The 25,260-nt window shown below is 43.2% G+C and overlaps 1 protein-coding gene across 9 annotated transcripts in view; it reads right to left on the bottom strand.

The window, feature by feature from the left end:
- Nucleotides 1–25,260, bottom strand: part of TAFA4 (TAFA chemokine like family member 4) — a 214,202-nt gene that overhangs the window by 15,223 nt on the left and 173,719 nt on the right. For all 9 annotated transcript variants that reach the window (XM_060402233.1, XM_060402235.1, XM_042235979.2 and 6 more), the window contains one exon: nt 19,919–20,074. In XM_060402233.1, the coding sequence (XP_060258216.1) occupies nt 19,919–20,074 (156 nt within the window). The remainder of the gene's footprint in view (nt 1–19,918; nt 20,075–25,260) is intronic.

Here is a 25,260-nt window from a genome sequence, read left to right as displayed (position 1 = left end):
AGAAAAGGCACTGGGACATCACTGAAAGAAAAGGAAAAAAAAAAAAAAAAACCTTTGAAAAGTAACTGTCTTCTAGTCCTAGGCTTTTGTCTTATTAAGCTTTTATAAACCTGATGTTTAGAGAGCATTCAGTTTGACAAAGTAAATTAAGCTTCACTGTAGTACATATTTATCTCATTTTATCATAAAACAATCCAGCATTATCTCTATAGGGCTGTATTTTGATAAATGTGTAGAATACAGTTCCTACCACGAAACAGCCTTGTCTATGCCAGTGGAAGATGCGAAAGTAAGAATGCTTAACAGCTAAATAGTTTCTGTTTCAGGATCCAAGTAATCATCGCTTCCATCAAATAATTCTTCATTCCTTCTCCCAAATCCCAAATGTGTATTACAGACACATTTCAATGATTCAGGGGGATTTCATAAGTTAATTATAACAAAGCTTGACGGGAGGAAAAGAGAGCTATTTTTAACTACTAAAAGCTGTGCTTTCCTGGAAAAGCAACAAAAACACTAGATAAGTATCTGTGGTATGGATTAACAAAAACGCATAAAGACAGTCCAATGTCTGTACCAAAATTAATGCCCCTCTTCTCGCCTTTAATTTAAATGTAAATTCAAGTAAATTTCACATTTTAGATCCTCTCTATCCTTATTGACAAATAAGATAAAAGGAAGGTATCAGCAGACACTAGATCTCCCCACGTGCCAGTTAGCAGCATGATATTGCATAATTATTATAGGATAAAGATTAAGCAGGTAAAGCTAAAAAGCTCGACTCAAACACATTCAAATAAGGAACAGAAGATCAGAGACGTACGAGAACAGTCATACATCCTAACTAGAGTCTAAAGTACAATTTCTAACACTGCCTCCGTGACTTTGAGCCCATGAACACTGACCGACCACCGACTATTTGCCAGGCAGTGCTCGTGCAGGGGACACAGATATGAAGACACAGTCCTATCTCTCTCAGGGTTTCTGGATGCCCTGGCCACCAAATTACACTAAGCTTACACAATGGCATAAAGCTTATCCTGCACTGCCCAACACAGAAGCTTCAGGTCCCACGTTGCCACTTAAACACACTCGCGCATCTGGAATGCTCTGGAGGCTCACATGCTTAGCGGCTCCCAGTCACACTGGACAAACCTATATGATGCCGCTCAGAGACGGAGATGCACAGAAAGAACACTTGCATCATCACAGAAAGTTCTGCTGTGCAGAGTCCGCTCTGCGAGCAGATAATCTGTCTCCAACACTCACCGGTCCTCCCCACCAAGGCACTCATGTAGCCTGTGAGCATGTTTCCTTTGCCAGAGACGGAACCAAAATGCCTTTCAGTAGAACAGCTAAATAAATTACAACCTGTCCTTATGAAGGAATGCTATGGAGCAATTAAAAAGAAAACAGGTCAACAGGTACTAGCACACAAAGGCCTCCACAACCTGGTAGTAAGAGGAGTACTGTACACTGAATGCAAACTAGTACAGCCACTTTGGAGAACAGTGTGGAGATCCCTTAAAAAATTGCAAATAGAACTACCTTATGACCCAGCAATCCCACTGCTGGGCATACACACCAAGGAAACCAGAATTGAAAGACACACATGTACCCCAATGTTCATCGCAGCACTGTTTATAATAGCCAGGACATGGAAACAACCTAGATGTCCATCAGCAGATGAATGGATAAGAAAGCTGTGGTACATATACACAATGGAGTATTACTCAGCCGTTAAAAAGAATTCATTTGAATCAGTTCTGATGAGATGGATGAAACTGGAGCCGATTATACAGAGTGAAGTAAGCCAGAAAGAAAAACACCAATACAGTATACTAACACATATATATGGAATTTAGGAAGACGGCAATGACGACCCTGTATGCAAGACAGCAAAAAGACACAGATGTGTATAACGGACTTTTGGACTCAGAGGGAGAGGGAGAGGGTGGGATGATTTGGGAGAATGGCATTGTAACATGTATACTATCATGTAAGAATCGAATCGCCAGTCTATGTCCAACGCAGGATGCAGCATGCTTGGGGCTGGTGCACAGTGATGACCCAGAGAGATGTTATGGGGAGGGAGGTGGGAGGGGGGTTCATGTTTGGGAACGCATGTACACCCATGGTGGATTCATGTCAATGTATGGCAAAACCAATACAGTATTGTAAAGTAAAGTAAAGTTAAAAAAAAAAAAAAAAGAAAAAGAAAAGAAATAGCCCCTGGGATATCCGTTTGTGTAATACACATTCATTCCAAGATCTACCACATTTTCTACAGACCTGTTTTAAATACACCAGTATATATATTGACCAAACAGAGAAATGTAGTTACCCAGAGAGTAGAGGCCAAAAAGGATTTTCCCACATATCAAACGTAAAACAAGCTAGTTTACGGTAAGGGATTAGCATTTCCTTTACTAAGAGACAGATGCTAATGGGAACTACTACCTTATCTGTACTTTCCAGGCCCCAGTAAACGTGCTTAACGAATTGTAACACATGATTTAGACATATAAGATTTTTATATTCAAATATCCCAAACCAGGCAGAGTATGAACACAGTTTATGTACTGATTCATGACTTCCTGTAGACATGTGAAATCTACAGAGGTCATGTTTGGTCTGGATAAAATGGCAGAGAAGGAAGAACTTGAGTTCATCTCCTACCCTGGAGACACCAAAGCCACAAGCAGATACAGAAGAACTATTTCCGAGAATGACCTGAAGGCTGGGAGAACAGGTTTCCTGCAAGTAAGTCTATAAAAGAAAACGTCAGGTCCAAACAGGTAGGAGGGGCACAGGGGCAGTCAGAACCCACACCCCTGGTGCGGGACCCAGGGCGGGAGGGACGTCGCGACCGGGAAGCCCCCTGCCCAGGAGCGGAGGGATGGGCACCACGTCGGGTAGCTCAGCCCAGGGGTCCTGCAGCAAGGTGAGCCCTTAGAACGGCCTTGAAAACCAGCGGGACTCACGGCGAGGAGAGCTGGGGGAGCGCAGACAACTGACACTCCGCTCTCGAAGGGTTCACACACAAACTCACTTATTCCAAGTCCCAGGACAGAGGCAGCAGCTTGCAAAGTGCCCCTGTCACACGGGAAGGAAATTCAGGGACTACGTTTAGGACGTGCACCAGAGAGGCAAGCCTCTGGTATCACCTCCAGGGACAGAAGTGCTGACACGGAATGTTTTCTTTAACCCTCTTTTTACCTAGCTGGCCCAGCGCTGCTGAGCAGCATTTCTGCAGCCCCATCTACCAGGCTAACACTGTGCCCCGCCCCGCCCCGCCTCGCTGGGGTCAGTCTCTCCCAAGGAGATTCCCCCCTCCCTGGTGGGCCACCTCAGCGCCCAGGTGCCCCTGCAAACCAGCTCCCACTCAGGCAACTCCGCACAACCACACTCTCACAAGCGTCGTGATCAAGCCTCACAGCCAGTTGTCCCAGAGACCAATTTTATACCCAGGTTGTGCCATAAACAGTCCTGGCCAACCCACGCAACCAGCCATCCTGGGCGTCAGCCCTGCCCACCAGTGTGTCTAGAGCAGTAGAGACTCAGCCCTAAAAGAAAGGTGCACGCGGCCCACGCCGGTGATTCCGGTGTCTGGGGGGTGCAGGGTAAGGGGGAAGACATATGGGACCTGAGCCCTGGCACACTCCTCTCTAATCTGCAAGCCAGGAACACTTTTCTCGAGAGCTCTGGTTGCCAGAAGAACCGGGGTGGGGCATGGAGAAGTGCTGCCGCCTTGTGGACATTTCCTGTATTAACAACTTTAAACCCAGTGTTTCTGGCACTTCGTATTTACAAAGTTTGTGGGGAAAAGAAATGCAAAAAAGCAAAATGGCTGTCTGGGGAGGCCTTACAAATAGCTGTGAAAAGAAGAGAGGCGAAAAGCAAAGGAGAAAAGGAAAGATATAAGCATCTGAATGCAGAGTTCCAGAGAATAGCAAGAAGAGATAAGCAAGCCTTCTTCAGCGATCAATGCAAAGAAACAGAGGAACAGAATGGGAAAGACTAGAGATCTCTTCAAGAAAATTAGAGATACCAAGGGAACATTTCATGCAAAGATGGGCTCTTTGCCCAGAAGCAGAAAATATTAAGAAGAGGGGGCAAGAATATACAGAAGAACTGTACAAAAAAGATCTTCACGACCCAGATAATCATGATGGTGTGATCACTAATCTAGAGCCAGACATCCTGGAATGTGAGGTCAAGTGGGCCTTAGAAAGCATCACTATGAACAAAGCTAGTGGAGGTGATGGAATTCCAGTTGAGCTGTTTCAAATCCTGAAAGATGATGCTGTGAAAGTGCTGCACTCAGTATGCCAGCAAATTCGGAAAACTCAGCAGTGGCTACAGGACTGGAAAAGGTCAGTTTTCATTCCAATTCCAAACAAAGGCAGTGCCAAAGAATGCTCAAACTACTGCACAATTGCACTCATCTCACATGCTAGTAAAGTAATGCTCAAAATTCTCCAAGCCAGGCTTCAGCAATACGTGAACCGTGAACTTCCTGATGTTCAAGCTGGTTTTAGAAAAGGCAGAGGAACCAGAGATCAAATTGCCAACATCTGCTGGATCATCGAAAAAGCAAGAGAGTTCCAGAAAAACATCTATTTCTGCTTTATTGACTATGCTAAAGCCTTTGACTGTGTGGATCACAATAAACTGTGGAAAATTCTGAAAGAGATGGGAATACAAGACCACCTGACCTGCCTCTTGAGAAATCTGTATGCAGGTCAGAAAGCAACAGTTAGAACTGGACATGGAACAACAGACTGGTTCCAAATAGGAAAAGGAGTACGTCAAGGCTGTATATTGTCACCCTGCTTATTTAACTTCTATGCAGAGTACATCATGAGAAACGCTGGACTGGAAGAAGCACAAGCTGGAATCAAGATTTCTGGGAGAAATATCAATAACCTCAGATATGCAGATGACACCACCCTTATGGCAGAAAGTGAACAGGAACTAAAAAGTCTCTTGCTGAAAGTGAAAGAGGAAAGTGAAAAAGTTGGCTTAAAGCTCAACATTCAGAAAATGAAGATCATGGCATCCAGTCCCATCACTTCATGGGAAATAGATGGGGAAACAGTGGAAACAGTGTCAGACTTTATTTTTGGGGCTCCAAAATCACTGCAGGTGCTGATTGCAGCCATGAAATTAAAATGTGGTTGCTCCTTGGAAGAAAAGTTGTGACCAACCTAGATAGTATATTCAAAAGCAGAGACATTACTTTGCCGACTAAGGTCTGTCTCATCAAGGCTATGGTTTTTCCTGTGGTCATGTATGGATGTGAGAGTTGGACTGTGAAGAAAGCTGAGTGCCAAAGAATTTATGCTTTTGAACTGTGGTGTTGGAGAAGACTCTTGAGAGTCCCTGGACTGCAAGGAGATCCAACCAGTCCATTTTGAAGGAGATCAGTCCTGGGATTTCTTTGGAAGGAATGATGCTAAAGCTGAAACTCCAGTACTTTGGCCACCTCATGTGAAGAGTTGACTCATTGGAAAAGACTCTGATGCTGGGAGGGATTGGGGGCAGGAGGAGAAGGGGACGACAGAAGATGAGATGGCTGGATGGTATCACTGACTCGATGGACGTGAGTCTGAGTGAACTCTGGGAGTTGGTGATGGACACGGGAGGCCTGGCGTGCTGTGATTCATGGGGTCGCAAAGAGTTGGACACGACTGAGCGACTGAACTGAACTGAAAGCACACCTGCCCTCAAGAAATGTCCTGGGGTAGGTAATCAAAGAAGAATTCACAACATGGAGGACTTCCACGAAGGCAATTTCAAGAGGTAAATTTAACACAGCTTTTTTTTTTTTTTTAAGCACATGGAAAGATGCTCCACATGGCTTATTATTACAGAACTGAAATCAAAACTACAATGAGGTATCATCTGCCACTAGTCAGGATGACCAACATCAAAAATCTACAAATAATAAATGCCAGAGAAAGCATGGAGAAAAAGGAACCCTCCTAAGCACTCGTTTGGGGAATGAAAATTGTTAACAGCCACGATGGAGAACAGTATGGAAGTTCCTGAATAAACTAACAAAAGAAGTACCACATGACCACTCCTAGGCCCATATGGAAACAAAAACCATAACTGGAATTGGCAGATGCACGTAAATGTTCACTGGAGCACTGCTGGCAAAACCCAAGGGGTGGAAGCAATGAGAATCTCCATCCAGAGATGAACAGATAAAGAAGTGGTACATATATACAGTGGAATATTCCTCAGGAATAAAACAGCGTGAAAAAAATGCCTATTCCAGCAACATGGGTAGATCTGGATATAATCATCCTAAGTGAAGGAAGTCAGACCAGGAATGACAAAATGGCAATGGTATCACTGTCGCCTGCAACCTCAGAATCGATACACATGCACTCATTTGCAAAACAGAGACAGAATCACAGACATAAAAAACAAACGGCTCCCAAGGGGCAAGGTGGGGTGGCAGGGAAGCACAAATTAGGAGACTGAAATTAACACATACACAGTAATGAATCAACCAGGACCATTTGTATAGCAGACGGAACTCCACTCAACACACTGCAGTAAGATGTGTGGGAAGAGAATCTGAAGAAGAATTGATATGTGCATATGTATAACTGAACCAGGTTGATGTATGCTGAGAAGAAGCACAACACTGTATGTCAGTGTTACTCCAATATAAAACAAAAGTTAAAAAGATAAATGCCAACGGTATAGGCCTTGGACCCCTGGCCTGATGTCACATCCTTGGAGCCTGAGCCACCCTGAGTTCCAAGGCTGGACTGGGCTGGAGCTGGGGAGGATGTGCCAGTAAATAAGCCCCCTTCAACCTGAAGTGCCTGGTCCCTGTGGATGGGACCCCAATCTCCATATCCAGATGCACCCTCCTACCGCTCAGGCAAACCCAGTGCTCTCAAACGATGCCGACCCTTTGAGCTGGGATCTTAAAGAAGTCCCCTGTCCTCCCACAACCCCAGTGGTGGGGTTCCCACCAGCAGCCTCCTTCCTGGCAGTCCTCCCACCTAAGTACCACAGCACACTCAGCATCACAGTTAGGGGAGGGCTTGGGATTTCTGCGGGGAGTGCAGGTTAAGGGGGACGAAGTCACGAGACAACTCTGGAACAGATTTTCTCTGGGGCTCTGGTTGCCTGAGGAACCTAAGTGGGGCCAGAGAAAGTGCTGCCGCCTTGTGGACTTCTCCTGTAACAGCAACTTGAAAACCAGGACTTGGGACACTTCAAATTCACTATTCCGGGATGGAAAGGACACCTGCCCTCATGTAATGTCCTGAAGTAGGTAACTGAAAAAGAATTCACAAGGCAGACCTTCAAGAAGCCAATTTCAAGAGGTCAATTTAACATAACCTTTTTTTTTTTAAAGCACACGGAAAGATGCTCCACATGGCTCATTAGAGAACTGCAAATCAAAACCACAATGAGGTACCACCCCTTACCGGTCACAATGGCCATCATCATAAAGTCTACAAACAGTAAATGCTAGAGAGCACATGGAGAAAGGGAACCTTCCCATTCTGTTGTTTTTTGTTTTTTTCTTGGCGGGAGTGTAAATTGGTAATAGTCAAAATGGAGAATAGTAGGCCGGTTCCTTAAAAAAATAAAAACAGAGCTACCACACGATCTAGTAATTCCACCTTTGGGCCTATAGGCAGAGAAAAACTGGAAAAGATGCTTGCAAGCCAACATTCACTGCAGCACTATTTACAATAGCCACGATGGGGAAGCAGCCAGTATGTGCATGGACAGATGGATGACGAAGAAGATGCGGTACAATGACTCAGCCATAAAAAAAAGGATGAAACAAGGCCTCTGCCAGCAACATAGATGGATCTAGAGATGACGGTACTAAGTGAAGGAAGTCAGAGAACGACAAACAGCCTACAGGATCACTTATGGGTAGAATCTAAAAATCAAAGCAAACGAACTCATTTGCAAAGGAAAAACAGTGACCCACACCTTAGATAACAAACTTAGTGTTACCAAACAGGAAAGGTGGGGCGGAGGGAGGGATGAATGAGGAGGCTGGGATGAACATATACCCATTAATATATATAAACAAGTTAATCAATGAGGACCTACTGTATAGTACAGAGAACTCAACAGAACACTGTAATAACCTAAATAGGAAAACAATCCAAAGCAGAATAGATATAGGCCTATGTTCACTGAATCAAGTTGCTGTACACTCAAACACAAGATTATAAATCAACTATATTCCAATAGAAAATAAAAAGATTTTTTAAATGCCATCAATATTCCCCTCAGGCCTCAGGTACCTGGCCTGGTGTCACATCCCTGAAGCCTGAGCTGCCTTGGGTCCCAAGGCTGGACTGGGGTGGAGCTGAGGGGTCTGGGGAGGGATGTGCCAGCAAATGAGCCCCCTCAGAGATCAAATTGCCAACATCCACTGGATCATGGAAAAAGCAAGAGAGTTCCAGAAAAACATCTATTTCTGCTTTATTGACTATGCCAAAGCCTTTGACTATGTGGATCACAATAAACTGTGGACAATTCTGAAAGAGATGGGAATACCAGACCACCTGAACTGCCTCTTGAGAAATCTGTAGGCAGGTCAGGAAGCAACAGTTAGAACTGGACATGGAACAACAGACTGGTTCCAAATAGGAAAAGGAGTACATCAAGGCTGTATATTGTCACCCTGCTTATTTAACTTCTATGCAGAGTACATCATGAGAAACGCTGGACTGGAAGAAGCACAAGCTGGAATCAAGATTGCTGGGAGAAATATCAATAACCTCAGATATACAGATGACACCACCCTTATAGCAGAAAGTGAAGAGGAACTAAAAAGCCTCTTGATGAAACTGAAAGAGGAGAGTGAAAAAGTTGGCTTAAAGCTCAACATTCAGAAAATGAAGATCATGGCATCCGGTCCCATCACTTCATGGGAAATAGATGGAGAAACAGTGGAAACAGTGGCTGACTTTATTTTTCTGGGCTCCAAAGTCACTGCAGATGGTGACTGCAGCCATGCAATTAAAAGACGCTTACTCCTTGGAAGAAATGTTATGACCAACCCAGACAGCATATTCAAAAGCAGAGACATTACTTTGCCGACTAAGGTCCGTCCCGTCAAGGCTATGGTTTTTCCTGTGGTCATGTATGGATGTGAGAGTTGGACTGTGAAGAAAGCTGAGTGCCGAAGAATTTATGCTTTTGAACTGTGGTGTTGGAGAAGACTCTTGAGAGTCCCTTGGACTGCAAGGAGATCCAACCAGTCCATTCTGAAGGAGATCAGCCCTGGGATTTCTTTGGAGGGAATGATGCTACAGCTGAAACTCCAGTACTTTGGCCACCTCATGCGAACAGCTGACTCATTGGAAAAGAGTCTGATGCTGGGAGGGATTGGGGGCAGGAGGAGAAGGGGACGACAGAGGATGAAATGGCTGGATGGCATCACTGACTTGATGAACGTGAGTCTGAGTAAACTCCGGGAGTTGTGATTGACCAGGGAGGCCTGGCATGCTGTGATTCATGGGGTCGCAAAGAGTCGGACACGACTGAGCGACTGAACTGAAACCTAGCATGCCTGGTCCCCTGTGGAAAGTGAAAGTGTTAGGTGTTCAGTCGTGTCTGACTCTTTGCCACCCCATGGACTGTAGCCCGCCAGGCTCCTCTGTCCATGGGATTCTCCAGGCAAGAATACTGGAGTGGGTTGCCATGCCCTCCTCCAGGGGATCTTCCAAACCCAGGGACTGAACCAGGGTCTCCAGCACTGCAGGCAGATTCTTTACCATCTTAGCCACCAGGGAAGCCCTATGGATGGGACCCCCTTCTCCAGATCCAGGCAGGCCCTCCTACAGCTCAACCAAACCTAGTACACCCAAAGAACAGTGGACCCTCTGGGCCAGAAGAGCTCTAAGAAGTCACCTGGTCTCCAAGTCTCCCAGTGCTGAGGTTCCCACCAGCTATCTCCTTCCTCAGAGCCCCCCCACCTAACGAGGACAGCACCCTCAGCATCACAGTTCTGACAGGACTTAGGATCTGTCTGGGTGGTGGAGGGTAGCGGGGGAAGAAGTCGTGAGACAGGAGCCCTGGCACAGCGCACTCTGTAATCTACAAGCCAGGAACATGACTTTCTCTAGAGTTCTGTTTGCCCAAGGAACCTGACTGGAGCATCAGGAAGTGCTGCCAAGAATTTCCCTGGGGGTACAGTAGATAGGAATCTGCCTGCCAGTGCAGGGGACGCGAGTCTGATCCCTGGTCTGGGAAGATATCACATGTCGTGGAGCAACTGGGCCCGAGCGCCACGGCTACCAAGCCTGCACTCTAGACCCTGTGCTCTGCAACAAGAGAATCCGCCACAGTGAGAAATCCAAGCGCCACAAACGAGAGTAGCCCCCGCCCTCTGCAACTAGAGAAAAGCCAATGCAGTGACAAAGACCAGGCACAGCCAAAGCTAAATAAATTAACAACAGAAAGTGCTGCCGCCTTGTGGACATTTTCCATAACAACAACTTTAAAATCGCGGCTTATTTGGCTCAGGCGGTAAAGTGTCTGCCTCTAATGTGGGAGACCTGGGTTCGATCCCTGGGTTGGGAAGATCCTCTGGAAAAGGAAATGGCAACCCACTCCAGTACTCTTGCCTGGAAAATCCCATGAACGGAGGAGCCTGGTAGGCTGCAGTCCCTAGGGTCGCAGAGTCAGACACGACTGAGCGACTTCACTTATGGGCACTAAGAATCCGGCCAACTGAGCGACTTCACTTTCACCTTTCCCTTTCATGCACTGGAGAAGGAAATGGCAACCCACTCCAGTGTTCTTGCCTGGAGAATCCCAGGGACGGAGGAGCCCAGTGGGCTGCCGTCTATGGGATCGCACAGAGTCGGACACGACTGAAGCAACTTAGCAGCAGCAGCATACAGGCAAAGCCTGCAGGGCTGTAAAGGACATCTCTCCTCAAGAAATATCCTGGAGTAGGTAGGTAATTGAAATCAAGAATTCAAAACAGGTCAGACCATAAGGAAGCCGATCTAAAGAGGTCAGTTTAACGCACGCATATTTTAAAGCACAAGATGCTCCACACGGCTCATTATTAACCATCTGAAAATCTAAACAAGGTGTCACCTTGCACTAGTCACAGCGGCCATCATCAAAAAGCCCACGAAGAATAAATGCTGGGGAGGCTGTGGAAGAAAGAGAACCCTCTTCCTACACTCTTAGTGACGATGCAAACTGGTGTAGCCACTATGGAGAACACTATAAAGTTTCCTTAGAAAACCAAGAATTGAGCTAGCGTATGATCTAGCACTCCCACTCCTGGGCATATATCCACAGAAAACACTAACATAAATGCACTCCAAGTTTCACTCCAGCACTGCTTACATTAGCCAAGACAGGGAAGCAATCTAAATGGCTATCGACAGATGAATGTATGACAAAGATGCTGTATATATACACAATGGAATATGACTCAGCCATTAAAAAGAAAAATAACGCTATTTACAGCAACATGGATGGTACTGGCAAAGTAATATCTCTGCTTTTCAATATGCTATCTAGGTTGGTCATAACTTTCCTTCCAAGGAGTGTCTTTTAATTTCATGGCTGCAGTCACCATCTGCAGTGACTTTGGAGCCCAGAAAAATAAAGTCAGCCACTGTTTCCACTGTTTCTCCATCTATTTGCCATGAAGTGACAGGACCAGATGCCATGATCTTCGTTTTCTGAATGTTGAGCTTTAAGCCAACTTTTTCCCTCTCCTCTTTCACTTTCATCAAGAGGCTTTTTAGTTCCTCTTCACTTTCTGCCATAAGGGTGGTGTCATCTGCATATCTGAGGTTATTGATATTTCTCCCAGCAATCTTGATTCCAGCTTGTGCTTCTTCCAGCCCAGCGTTTCTCATGATGTACTCTGTATAGAAGTTAAATAAGCAGGGTGACAATATAGCACATTGAAAAGCAGAGATATTACTTTGCCAACACAGGTCTGTCTAGTCAAGGCTATGGTTTTTCCAGTAGTCATGTATGGATGTGAGAGTTGGACTGTGAAGAAAGCTGAGCACTGAAGAATTGATGCTTTTGAACTGTGGTGTTGGAGAAGACTCTTGAGAGTCCCTTGGACTGCAAGGAGATCCAACCAGTCCATCCTAAAGAAGATCAGTCCTGGGTGTTCACTGGAGGGACTGATGCTGAAGCTGAAACTCCAGTACTTTGGCCACCTCATGCGAACAGCTGACTCATTGGAAAAGACCCTGATGCTGGGAGGGATTGGGGGCAGGAGGAGAAGGGGACGACAGAGGATGAGATGGCTGGATGGCATCACTGACTCGATGGACGTGAGTCTGAGTGAACTCCGGGAGTTGGTGATGGACAGGGAGGCCTGGCATGCTGCGATTCATGGGGTCGCAAAGAGTCAGACATGACTGAGAGACTGAACTCAACTGAACTGGATGGTACTGCTGCTGCTGCTGCTAAGTCACTTCAGTCGTGTCTGACTCTGCATGACCCCATAGACAGCAGCCCACCAAGCTCCCCCATCCGTGGGATTCTCCAGGCAAGAACACTGGAGTGGGTTGCCATTTCCTTCTCTGGAGATTATCAAATAAAGTCAGAAAGAGAAAGACAAGTATCATATAATATAATCTCTATGTGGAATCTTTTTTTAAAATGCTAATTAATATATTTATTAACTTATTAGAGTAAGAAGTTAATGGTCCCCAGGGGTGAACCTATAGATTGGGAGTCTAGTATTCGCATGTACACACTGCTATATTTTTCTTTTATTTGTAAATGTATTTGTTACAAGCATATGTCCCAAACCATGAGGTCATTTTAAAATGATTAAATATATATACATATGTGTGTCATAGTTAATATATAATGGCATGTTATATATATAAGTTCAGAACTTTTTCATTGAGGTAAAACTGAAAATTACACACAGCTGTATTAAAATAGATAACCAATAAGAACCTACTATATAGTTGCATGGAACTCTGTTCAGTATTCTGTAATAATCTAAATAGGAAAAGACTTTGGGAAAGAATAGACACATGTATATGTATAACCAAGTCACTTTGCTGTACACCTGAAACACAATACTATTAACTACACTCCAATAAAAATAATTTTTAAAAACAACAGAAAAAGCACATACAAGTGTCATGAACACTTTCCAGGACAGATCACATTATTGCCATAAAACAAGTCTCAATAAATTTAAGATGACTGAAACCAAGCATCTTTACCAACCACAAAAGTATGAAACAAGAAATCAAATCACAAGAAGAAACCTGGAGAAAACACAAAGATGAGGCATTGGAATAACATGTTACTAAAAACAAACAAACAAACAAACAATGAGTCAATGAAGAAATCAAAGAGGAAATCAGAAAATATCTCAAAAATAAAAATAAAATACAATTTTCCAAAATCTATAGGACACAGGAAATGTAGTTCTAAGAGGGAAGTCATAGTGATACAGGCCTACCTCAAGAAACAAGAAAAATCTGAACCAACCTAACTTACCATCTAAAGAAATTAGAAGAACAACAAACACAGCCCAAAGTCAGCATAAGAAAGAAATATTAGAGCAGAAACAAATGAAATAGAGATCAGAAAGAAAATAGACAAGATCGGTAAAACTAAGAGCTGGTTCTCTGAAAAGATAAACAAAATTGATTAACCTTTAGCCAGACTCATCAAGCCAAAAAAGAGAAAGGGCCCAAATAAATAAAATCAGAAATGAAAGAGAAGTTACAACCGACACCACAGAAATACAGAGAATAGTAAGAGATTAGTACAGATAATCATATACCAACAAACTGAACAACCTCAAAGAAATCTAGAAACACGTACTTCCAAGACAATCAAGAAGAAATAGAAAATATGGATAAATTGATTACCAGTATTGAAATGGAATCACTGATCAAAAAACTCAAAACAAAGTCCAGGACCAGATGGCTTCACAGACGAATTCTGTAAAACACTTAAAGAAAGAGTTAATACCTATTCTATTCATATTATTCCAAAAATTTAAAGAGGAAGGAATGTTTCCAAACTCATTATCCTTATACTAAAACTACAGACCAAAACTTAAGACCAAGACTCTACCAAAAAAAAAAGAAAGAAAGAAAGAAAATTACTGACCAGTGAACGTAGTGAACATAGATGCAAAAAAATCTCAACAAAATATCAGCAAGCCTAATTCAACAATATACATTAGAAGGACCATGGTAGTGGTCCAGTCACTCAGTCATGTCCAACTCTCTGCAACCCTATGGATTGTAGCCTGCTAGGCTCCCCTGTCCATGGGATTCTCCTGGGAAGAATACTGGAGTGGGCTGCCATTTCCTTCTCCAGGGGATCTTCCTGACCTGGGGATCAAACTTGGGTCTCCTGCATTGGCAGGCAGATTCTTCACCAACTGAGCACCAGGGAAACTCTAAAAGGACCACATGCCATGATTAAGTGGGATTTATTCCAGGAATTTTAGGGTGATTCAGTATCTGCAAATCAATCAAAGTGATAGACCACATTTACAAAATAAAGGAGAAAACTGCATGATCATCTCAACAGATAAAGGAAAAGCACTTGACAAAATTCAACATCCAGTTGCTTAGAAGCTCACAACAAAGTGAGTATAGAGGAATGCACCTCACATAATAAAAGCCACATACAAGAGACCACAGGTAGCATCACAGTCAAAGGTGAAAAGCTGAGAGCTTTTCCTCTAAGATCAGGAACAAGACAAGGATCCCTACTATCACCTTTATTCAATGCAGTATTGAAGTCCCACTCCTATGAGAAAGAAATAAAAGTTATCCACATTAGAAAGAAAGAAGCAAAAACTGTCACTGTTTGCAGATGTTACAATAGTATGTATTTTTTAAAAACCTTAAAGATGCCACCAAAAAACTTAAAACTGATCAAGGGATTCAGTAAAGTTGCAGGATACAAAAATCAATATACATAAGTATACTGTATTTCTATAAGCTAGTAACAAACTATCAGAAAGAAAAGTTCAGAAAATGATCCCACATGGGATAAGTCAATCTCATACACCACTGGTGGGAATTTAAACTGGTGCAGCCGCTATGGAAAACAGTATGGAGATTGCTCAAAATACTAATGTTAGGACTACCATATGATCCAGCGATCCCATTTCTGGCTATTCATGCAAAGAATAAAAAGAAAACTAATTGGAAAAGAAATATGCACCCCTATGTTCACTGCAGCATTATTTACAATAGCCAATGTATGGATAAAGAAGATATGAGATACAGATGTGTGTGTATGTGTGTGTGTGTGCGCGTGCGTGCTCAGTTATGTCCAGCTCTTTGCAACCCCATGGACTGCAGCCTGCCATGCTCCTCTGTCCGTGGGATTATCCTGGCATGAATATTGGAGTGGATTGCCATGCCCTCCTCCAGAGGATCTTCCTGACCCAGGGATTGAACCCACGTCTCCTGCGTTGGCAGGTGGATTCTTTACCACTGAGCCATGCGGGAAGTCCCTATACACACAGTGAAATATTACTCAGCCATAAAAAGAATGAAATGCTGTCATCTGCAACAACATGGATGTATCTAAAGGGTATCATGCTAAGTGAAATGAGTCAGATAAAGAAAATATAACATACGATTTCACTTGTATGTGGAATCCATAAAATCAAATAATTGAACAAACAAAACAGAAAAAATTTCAAAGATACAGGAAAAAAAAAAACAACTAGTGGTCTCCAGAGGGGAGAAGTATGGGAGGTTAGACAAAACAGGTGAAGAGAATTAAGAGGTACAAACTTCCAGTTATAAATTAAGCCATGGGGATATAATATACAGCATGGGAATACAATCAGTAATACTTTAATAATTTTGTATGGCAACAGATAGTTACTAGACTTACCATGGTGATCACTGTGTAATGTATATCAATATTGAATCACTATGTTGATCACTTAAAACTATCATAATACTGTCAACTATTACTACTGTCATAATAATTCAACAAAAACAATAAGAATCTACATGATTTTTATTAAAAAATCAAAAATCTACAGAGGCAAGCAAACACTGCTGTTACTTTTTGAAATGAATCTGTGATTAGTGAAGATGAAATAATTCTCTGCTATGCTAACACTCACCAAGCATCAGCCAATGTGGAGAGATATAAATAAAAGATCCCATTCCCATCTTCAAGCAACTTGTAGACTAATAGGAAGACAAACATTCAGCAAGTTTTTACAACAAAATGAGATCCATGTCAGGAACTGGAAGTATGGTGAGATACAGAACATATAGATTTGAAAGAACAGGCATCAACTGGACAAATGTGTTTTGAGGGGACAAAGGCAAAGATTCAAGTAGTGGATACAGATGGGTGAAGTGCAGAGATGAAAGAGAACAGAGAAGACTCCAGTGTGGCTAGGGTACAGTAGTGGAAAGAAAAAAAGACAAAACCAGATTATGCAGGGTTTCATCAGCCACACCAACAGGGTAAGGACTTTAGATTTCATTTTAAAGACAGTAGAAAGTCACTGAAGTAAGGTTTATTAATAAATGAGAGTGACGTGATGAGTTCTATTTCCGTGGAAAGATCATTCTGGCTACTGGGTGAATGTTGGAATGCTAAGATAGTAAGCTCTGCAAAATATGACAAGGCTCTTAGACTGTGGAGGGGACAGCAGAGTACAGAAAAGTGAACTGATCTGAGCAAGAACAAGGAGCGAGTATGATTTGGGCTCAATAATGGAGAAATACACGTATTAAACTGTTCATAACACTGTACAGGAGGTGGTGAGCAAAACTGCTGCACTCAATATGCCAGCAAATTGGGAAAACTCAGCAGAGGATACAGGCCTGGCAAAGGTCAGTTTTCATTCCAATCCCAAAGAAAGGCCATGCCAGAGAGTGTTCAAACTACCACACAGATGCACTCATCTCACAAGCTAGCAAAGTAATGCTCAAAATCCTCTAAGCTAGGTTTCAACAGCACATGAAACGAGAATTTTCAGATGTTCAAGCAGGATTTAGGAAAGACAGATGAACTAGAGATCAAATTGCCAACATCCATTGGATCATAGAAAAACCAAGAGAATTCCAGAAAAACATCTACTGCTTCATTGGCTATGCTAAAGCCTTTGACTGTGTGGATCACAACAAACTGTGGAAAATTATTAAAGTGATGGGAATACCAGATCACCTGACCTGCCTTCTGAGAAGCCTGTATGCAGGTCAAGAAGCAACAGTCAGAACTGGATATAGAACAATGAACTGGTTCTAAATCAGGAAAGGAATATGTCAAGGCGGTATATTGTCACCTTGCTTATTTAATTTATATGCAGAGTACATCATGCGAAATGCCAGACTGGATGAAGCACAGCTGGAATCAAGATTGCTGGGAGAACTATCAATAACCTCAGATATGCAGATGACACCACCCTAGTGGCAGAAAGTGAAGAACAAAAGAGCCTCTTGAAGGTAAAAGAGGAGAGTGGAAAAGTTGGCTTAAGACTCAACATTCAAAAAACGAAGATCATGGCACCCAGTCCCATCACTTCATGGCAAATAGATGGGGAAACAATGGAAAAAGTGACAGACTTTATTTTCTTGGGTTCCCAAATCACTGCAGATGGTGACTGCAGCCATGAAATTAAAATATGCTTGCTCCTTGGAAGAAAAGCTCTAACCAATCTAAACAGTGTATTAAAAAGCAGAGACATTACTTTGCTGACAAAGGTCCATATAGTCGAAGCTATGGTTTTTCCAGTAGTCACATATGGAGGTGAAAGTTGAACCATAAAGAAGGCTGGGCACCGAAGAATTGATGCTTTTCCATATGGTGTTGGAGAAGTCTCTTGAGAGTTTCTTGGACTGCAAGGCTATCAAACCCATCAATCCTAAAGGAAATCAGTCCTAAATATTCATTGGAAGGACTGATGCTAAAGCTAAAGCTCCAATACTTTGGCCACCTGATGTGAAAGGCTGACTCATTAGAAGACACCCTGATGCTGGGAAAGACTACAATTCCTCACCAGAAACCCTGGAGGTCAGGTGAGTCACCAAATGCAGGAGGAGAAAGGGATGACAGAGAATGAGATGGTTGGATGGCATCACCAACTCGATGGCCATGAGTTTGAGCAAGCTCCGGGAGATGATGAAGGACAGGGAAGCCCAGTGTGCTGCAGTCCATGGGGTCGCAAAGAGTCAGACACGACTGAGCAACTGAACAACAACGACGACAACAACAAAACTGTTCCAGCTGGAGAGCCAAAATTAGCAATTAAAAAAAAAAGTAAAAGCTCCTCATTCTATTTTTAACCCACTCCAGTATTCTTGCCTGGAGAATCCCATGGACGGAGGAGCCTGGTAGGTTACAGTCCACGGGGTCGCAAAGAGTCGGACACGACTGAACGACTTCATTTCACTTTCACAATCCGTTATCTTTAATCCCCAAATCCGAAAAGCTCTGGAAATGGCAAGAATTTATTTATGATGGTAGCAATACCTGACTTGAATTAACATGAGGCTCTTCATCTTGGCTTATCCCATCCTGCATGAATATTCATATATTTCACTGCATAAATATTAGTATCTGTGATTATGGGGTGCAACTGAAGAAGACTTCAGGACTGTTAGCTAATAGATGGTATATGTACTTTTTTACCTTGAGAAAATCTGACGAAATCTGCATTTGGCAACTCACCTGACCTCCAGGGTTTCTGGTGAGGAATTGTAGTCGGGAAACATTCCACGTTCACCCTCCAGCTTGAAGGGTGACTAAGATCGTGCTGCTACAGACCACGGGCATGCATACCACACAAATACGCTATACAATCTATAAATCTGTGTCTGCCTTCAGTAGGGGAGTTGGCACGTGTAAGTCAGCTATTGTTGTCAACTGTATAATTCCAGAGATAAGAATGGGGGTGTGTGTTTTAACCACTTACCTTTAGAGATGCATCCGGTAAGATGGGAAGTGTTCATTTTCACAGAGGTTCCACACCGCTGTAGAGAAACAGCTACAAGACTTACCTCATGTGTGTGTTCCCCTGGGGACTACACTTGTGTCTAACAAGGTGTCTGCTGGAAGGAGCCAGGGGCATCAAAAGGAATCAGTCCCAGGCCTCCATCTACAACCATCTATCCTCATTCATTTTTCTAAACTACTGGCTCAGTACTCAGCTGGGGGATGTGGAAACAACAAATAAATGATACATGATCCCAGACTATTCTCAGGGAACCTGCCCCAAAGATGTCTCACAAATAGTAAACTAGGAAAAGAAAAGAGAGTATTAGTCTGTAACATTAAAGAGGAGGGGAGAAAACCAGGTTGCTAACTTTTTGAGCAGCGTTTGAGAGCAGGGAGAAGAGTGTGTCTGGGGAGGTAACTGCTCCATTGGATGATATCTGAAGAGACAGCCAGAAGAAGAAATCAAACCATATCTTCCTCATTGTCCAGTAAGAGAACTCCTCATTGGTACCTTTTGAGAGACATCATTAATGCCTTTCTCATCAAGAAATGTGTAGGGTTATATTTATGCTTATTTTTATTTAATTTTATTTTTCGCCACACTAGGTCTTCTTTGCTACCGACAGGCTTCCTCTAATTGCAATGCACACCGGCTTCTTGCTGTGGAGCATGCACTCTAGAGCACAGGCTCAGTAGTTGGTGGCATATGGGCTTAGTTGGGGGGTCCTAGGGAATCCTCCCAGGCCAGGAATCAAACTTGTGACCCCTGCACTGGCAGGCAGATTCTTAACCACTGTACCACCAGGGAAGTCCCTTTATGTTCATTTTTTAAATGACACTGACATAGTTGACCTAGGTGCAGCCTACTTTTCTTTGGAGTTGCAAAGACAATAAAGCAAGAAGGTTCTTACAGTGTTAGGTCCTTTGGCAACATTAGGGAAACTGACTGTAAAGGTCTTACCTTCAACACAAGAGGGCTGAGCCCGAGTCGTGCCAGCAACCTGTCCTGGGAAGCAAGAACACTTGACCGTCTGGGATCGCTCCTCTATGCGGTTCTTGTTACAGCACCTGTGCACTGCAACCACCTCACAGGTCCCTTGCTTGATTTGCTGGTGACCTGGTGGATAAGAGGGGAACAAAAGAGACCCAGGACTGTTAGGAAGAAATGGAACTACCAAGAGGATCAACGACGCCACAACTACAGCTTTCCAATTCCATGCACGGTATTCATGAATCTATGTAACGTTTTTGTTTGGATGTAACCTTAAACTTAGATAAAGGTAACAAAAGAATAGTGGCATGAACTCCTATGAACCTGCAGTAGACAGAGATTTGGCTTCTGGGACCTTTAGTCCCCTGGTATCATACCCATGGCTATGTTATGTTATTTACATGGCAGAGAGATTTTGCAGCTGTAATTAAGATTATTAATTGGTTGAGTTTCAGAGAGGGGGATTATCCTCGGTTACCTATGTGGAGCTAATGTCATCATGCGAGCCCTTCAAAGCAGAGAGAGAGAATCAGAAGGGGAAGGCAGGCTGAAAATCTGAGGAGGGTTCAAAAGCCTCACTGTTGGCTTGAAGACAGAGGGGCCAAGAGCCAAGGAAATGGAGACCTCAGTCCTACAACTACAAGGAGCTGAAATCTGCCAAAAACATGGGTGTGCTTGGAAACAGATTCTTCCTTCAGGACCCCATAAAGGAATGCTGTTCTGTTGACGCTTTGAATTTAACCCAGAGAAACCAGCCAAGCTGCGCCAGTCTTCTCATAGAAACAAGCCACTAAATTTATGGTCATTTGTCAGAGGAGTAATAGCAAACTGATAAAAGACCTTTCGCCAAGATACCCTCATCATTAACATGTGACCCCATTTGCTTCATCATTCACTTTCTTTCATATCTTTTTTCTGAGCCATTTAAGAGTAAGTTGAAGACATGACATTCCTTCACCCTTAAGTACTGTGTATTTCCCAAGAATAATTAATTAACTCTCTGACATAATTAACAAATTCACAAAAGAATGTTAACATAAAGCTGTTACATAATTGACAATCCTCAGTTCAGTTCAGTTGCTCAGTCGTGTCCGACTCTTTGCGACCCCATGGACTGCAGCATGCCAGGCCTCCCTGTCCATCACCAACTTCTGGAGCTTGCTCAAACCCATGTCCATTGAGTCGGTGATGCCATCCAACCATCTCATCCTCTGTCGTCCCCTTCTCCTCCCGCCTTCAATCTTTCCCAGCATCAGGGTCCTTTGTAATGAGTCATCTTCACATCAGGTGGCCGAAGTAATTTCCCAGACTGTCCTTCAGAGCAGTTTTCCTTCTCCCTCAGGATCTAATGCAGGATCCTACATTATATTCAATTCACCTTTCTTTAGTCTTCTTTTGGCAGAACTATTCCTCAGGCTTTATCTTTCACAACTTTGGCATTTTTAAAGGATATAGTCAGTTATCGTGTAGAATGTTCCTCACTTTGGATTTGTCTGATGTTTCTTCCCGATGAGAGTCAGGCAATGCACTTTGGCAGATTACCCTAGAAGTGACTCTGTTCTCAGTGCATCCTATCAGGAGGCACTTAACGTCCATTTATTCCACGACCGGTGCTGTAACTGTTAATTACATGCTTAAGGTGGTGTCTACCATGTTTCTCCATCTCTAAAGGTATTATTTTGCCCTTTGTAATTAATATGCATTTTAAGGGGAGATATATTGAAACAATGGCAACACCCCATCAAACGTTCACCCATTTTTAGCATCCATCGATGATTTCTATCTGAACCAGTTATTAACATGATGGTTGCATAACTGATTCTATATTAATGTTCAAATTCTCTCAGATCTAGACAGGAGGAGACCCTTCACACTGGCAGCTCTGTCATTTTGACATATCCCCATTACTCTTTGAGTTCTTACTAACTTTCTGGCTCAAATGGAGACTCAAAGATGTGCCAGACTCACCCTTTATTTTCCCTGCCGTCATCATTCTTCTCAAAGGAGACCTGATTGTTCTTAGCGGGGCATCAGATTTAGAAACCAAGGTCTTGGCACAAAGGTTTATTCTTTGCTACCAGGGAGTGATTTGGGGCTGAAAGGATAGATAGATCTAGGAGTGTGTGTGTGCATGTGTGTGTACAGCGTAAGTTCACACCAATATCTCCAATTCCAACCTAGCACCACAGGTTCTCACTGCTCTGTCCACAATTCTCTATTTGTATCTCCTGACACCAACAATGAGAAACCTGACTTCCATAGTCCTGTAACAAACAAAAAGTAGTTTGGGTTTAATTTACTTTGGAGTTCATTTTATCAGTTAGAACTCTTCTGTTATAACAACGGAAACTGATCTGAGCTCACTTAATTCAAAGAGGATTTGCTGGAAGAGTATCAGGAGCGTGCAGAGCAAAGAGAGAACTTAGCTTAATAATGTGTGTGCGCTTAGTCACTCAGTCGTGTCTGACTCTTCGCGACCCCGTGGACTGTAGCCCCCCAGGCTTCTCTGTCCATGGGATTTCCCCCAGGCCAAGAATACTGGAGTGGGTTGCCATGCCCTCCTCCAGGGGATCTTCCCAATCCAGGGATCAAACCCAGGTCTCCTCCATTACAGGTGGATTCTTTACCATCTGAGCCACCAGGGAAGCCCAGGTTAATAGTAGCTGAACCTATTCTCATGAGTGACCCTGAGGGAATGACTCTACTCAGTGACTCCGTCATTCTGTTCAAGGTCATGTCAGCTGTGGCAACCACCATCTAAGGTGACCCCCAGTCAGCCCTGCCTCCCCTAGACCACACACTTGTACAGTCCCTTCCCACATGGTACCAGGGTGGGTCTGCATGACCAAGAGCCTGCTGTCGTAAAACAGCACTTCCAACATTAGGTGGCCACTCTTCCTATGCGCTTCGGATCACACTCTAAGGAAACCATGGCATAAGCGGCCCTTATAAAGAAACTGAAGCCTCTTGCCCCTAACCCTGTACATGAGCTTCTAGGTATATTTCCTCTGATGCTGCACCAGCACTGGTCTGTGTGCCAATACCAACAGCAAACACCAGGAGCAGGGGTTTGAGGAAGCCATGGGCGTGCAACTCTGAGGGCCTGCGGCCAGGAGTTAAAGTCTGCTGTCACCAGTCACAGGAGTGAGTAAAATAATATACAGCTGACCTGTGAACAATGCAGGAGTCAGAAGCACCAACTCCCACAGACAATCGAAAATCTGAGTGTAACTTATTGTTGGCGCTCCTTACCTACAGTTACACATCCACGAATTCAACCAACCACAGGTCATATGGCACTACAGTGCATATTTATTAAAAAAAATCAGAGGATAGTGGACCTGCACAGTTCAAGCCCATGTTGTTCAAGGGTCAACTGTACATTGTTTCAAGCATCTAAGATCAGGGCTAATTTGTTACAGAGTAATAGATAACCAATACACTAACTCTGGTTATAACTAGGATGGAAAGACTTAGCTTTGCTCTAATTTTTAAAAAGCAATACAAACAACATTACGGAGGCAGTGTTAAGAAATTATTAATGAAAGGCAAGCTTTTGAGTACCCTCAGAGCACCCAACTCACGGTTTTCACAGATTCCATTTACATATAAATTGTTCTGTGAATTACAAGAAATCTCATCTACTCATTAAAACAGGTTTCCCCAAGGAGTCCCACGGGTTAATGTTTTGCTCGGTCTCTGTTGTTTGGCGAATATGCTTTGAATAACAAAACTCATTTAAAAAATTCCGGATTTCAGATTTTCAGTCCATACAGACAGGCCTTCTGCAAAATAATCTCTGTATCATGCTGAATGATTTTCTGGCTTTTCCCTATCATACCATCTTAAACGGGGAAAAACAAAATCCAAATAATGGTGGGAACAAACACTAAGGCAAAGTTTCATTTGTAAAATACATAAAAGTGAAACCAGGACCCAGAGACTCAAACCGCCAACATGAGAGACAGCTTTCAATCCACAACACAAGAACACATAAATATGAAAGATATAATTAAAACTATAAACCTAATTAAATGTTCACAAGAAGAGTGTTTATTTCCCATAGGTAGTTGTGATTGTAAGAAAGTACATAAATAAAAAATAAAGAGTAATTACAGTGTCGGTAAAGTAGCATGGAACTTCAGCACCACATGAGCAGAGAAGTGAGGACGGGGAGAGTTCACGGGAGAGTCTTTCTCTGGTTTCCAATTGCACATAAGCGCCTTCGGGTCAAACAATCCCAGACAGGCAATGACTGGGGGCCGGGGGAGAGGGGGACCAGTCCTGTCCCAGTGGCCACCCTCCCCATCAGCTGCCGCGACACACTAACCCAGACTGGGTGGCCTCCAAACAGACTTTGTGTCTCAGAGTTCTGAAAGCTAGACACCCAAGACCAAGGTGCTGGCCAATTCAATTCCTGGTGAGAGTTCTTTCCCTGGCTTTAGATAGCCTGTTGTTTTTTATTTTAATTAATTTCCTTTAGTTTTTTGGCTGCACAGCATGTGGGCAGGCTCTTAGTTCACCTGACCCCCCTGAACTGGGAGGTCAGAGTCACAGCCAGTGGCCCATAGGGAAGTCCCCCTCCTTCTTACCGTGTCCTCACGTGGCAGAGATAGCACGCTTTAGCATTGCTTCCTCTTTTCTCTAAGGACACCAGCCCTGTTAAATTAGGGCCCACCCTATGACTTCATTTAACTTTTATCGCTTCCTCATAGACCCTGTCTCCAAACACAGCTGCATTTGGGGCTCAGGGCTTCAACATATGAATTTGGTGGGGGAAGCCTATAACAGCCATCATGCCTTAATTAGACTTTAAATGGCCATAGAGAGTCTATAATGAAAGCAGCTGTATACCCCATTAAGAAAATAAAAGAAATATGCTTTAGTAACTTCCTAGACTAGCCAAGAAGTGATGTGAACATTCATTAATATTATAGTTTGCTGAGAGTTTGTTGCTATTTAGATAACCATCCACAAACGCAAATAGATTTTTTTTTTCTATTCAGTCTTGTCTCTGAATAATCAGCTTGCCTGGTGTAGATTTTATTCACTTATATAGCACCAACTCTGGTACTTTATTGATTTTAAGAAACATTTTTTTTTTTCATCTTTTAACATGTCAGGAGATGTCACAACTGATAGCATCTTACCATTATAATTGGCATTGCTTTCCCTTCTTTGAAATACACAAAATAGCAGTGTATTTCACAACCGACAGCATTCCTGACTTGATGAACTATGGCAGGTTGCAAGCAGTGTTCTAAACTTCCTATAAATATTGTCCCATGTAGTCTTTAAAGATGCTATGATGT

This window comes from Ovis aries, chromosome 19 (assembly GCF_016772045.2).
Source record: "Ovis aries strain OAR_USU_Benz2616 breed Rambouillet chromosome 19, ARS-UI_Ramb_v3.0, whole genome shotgun sequence".
Taxonomy (NCBI): Eukaryota; Metazoa; Chordata; class Mammalia; order Artiodactyla; family Bovidae; genus Ovis; species Ovis aries.
This window is presented reverse-complemented; position numbering and strand designations above follow the sequence as displayed.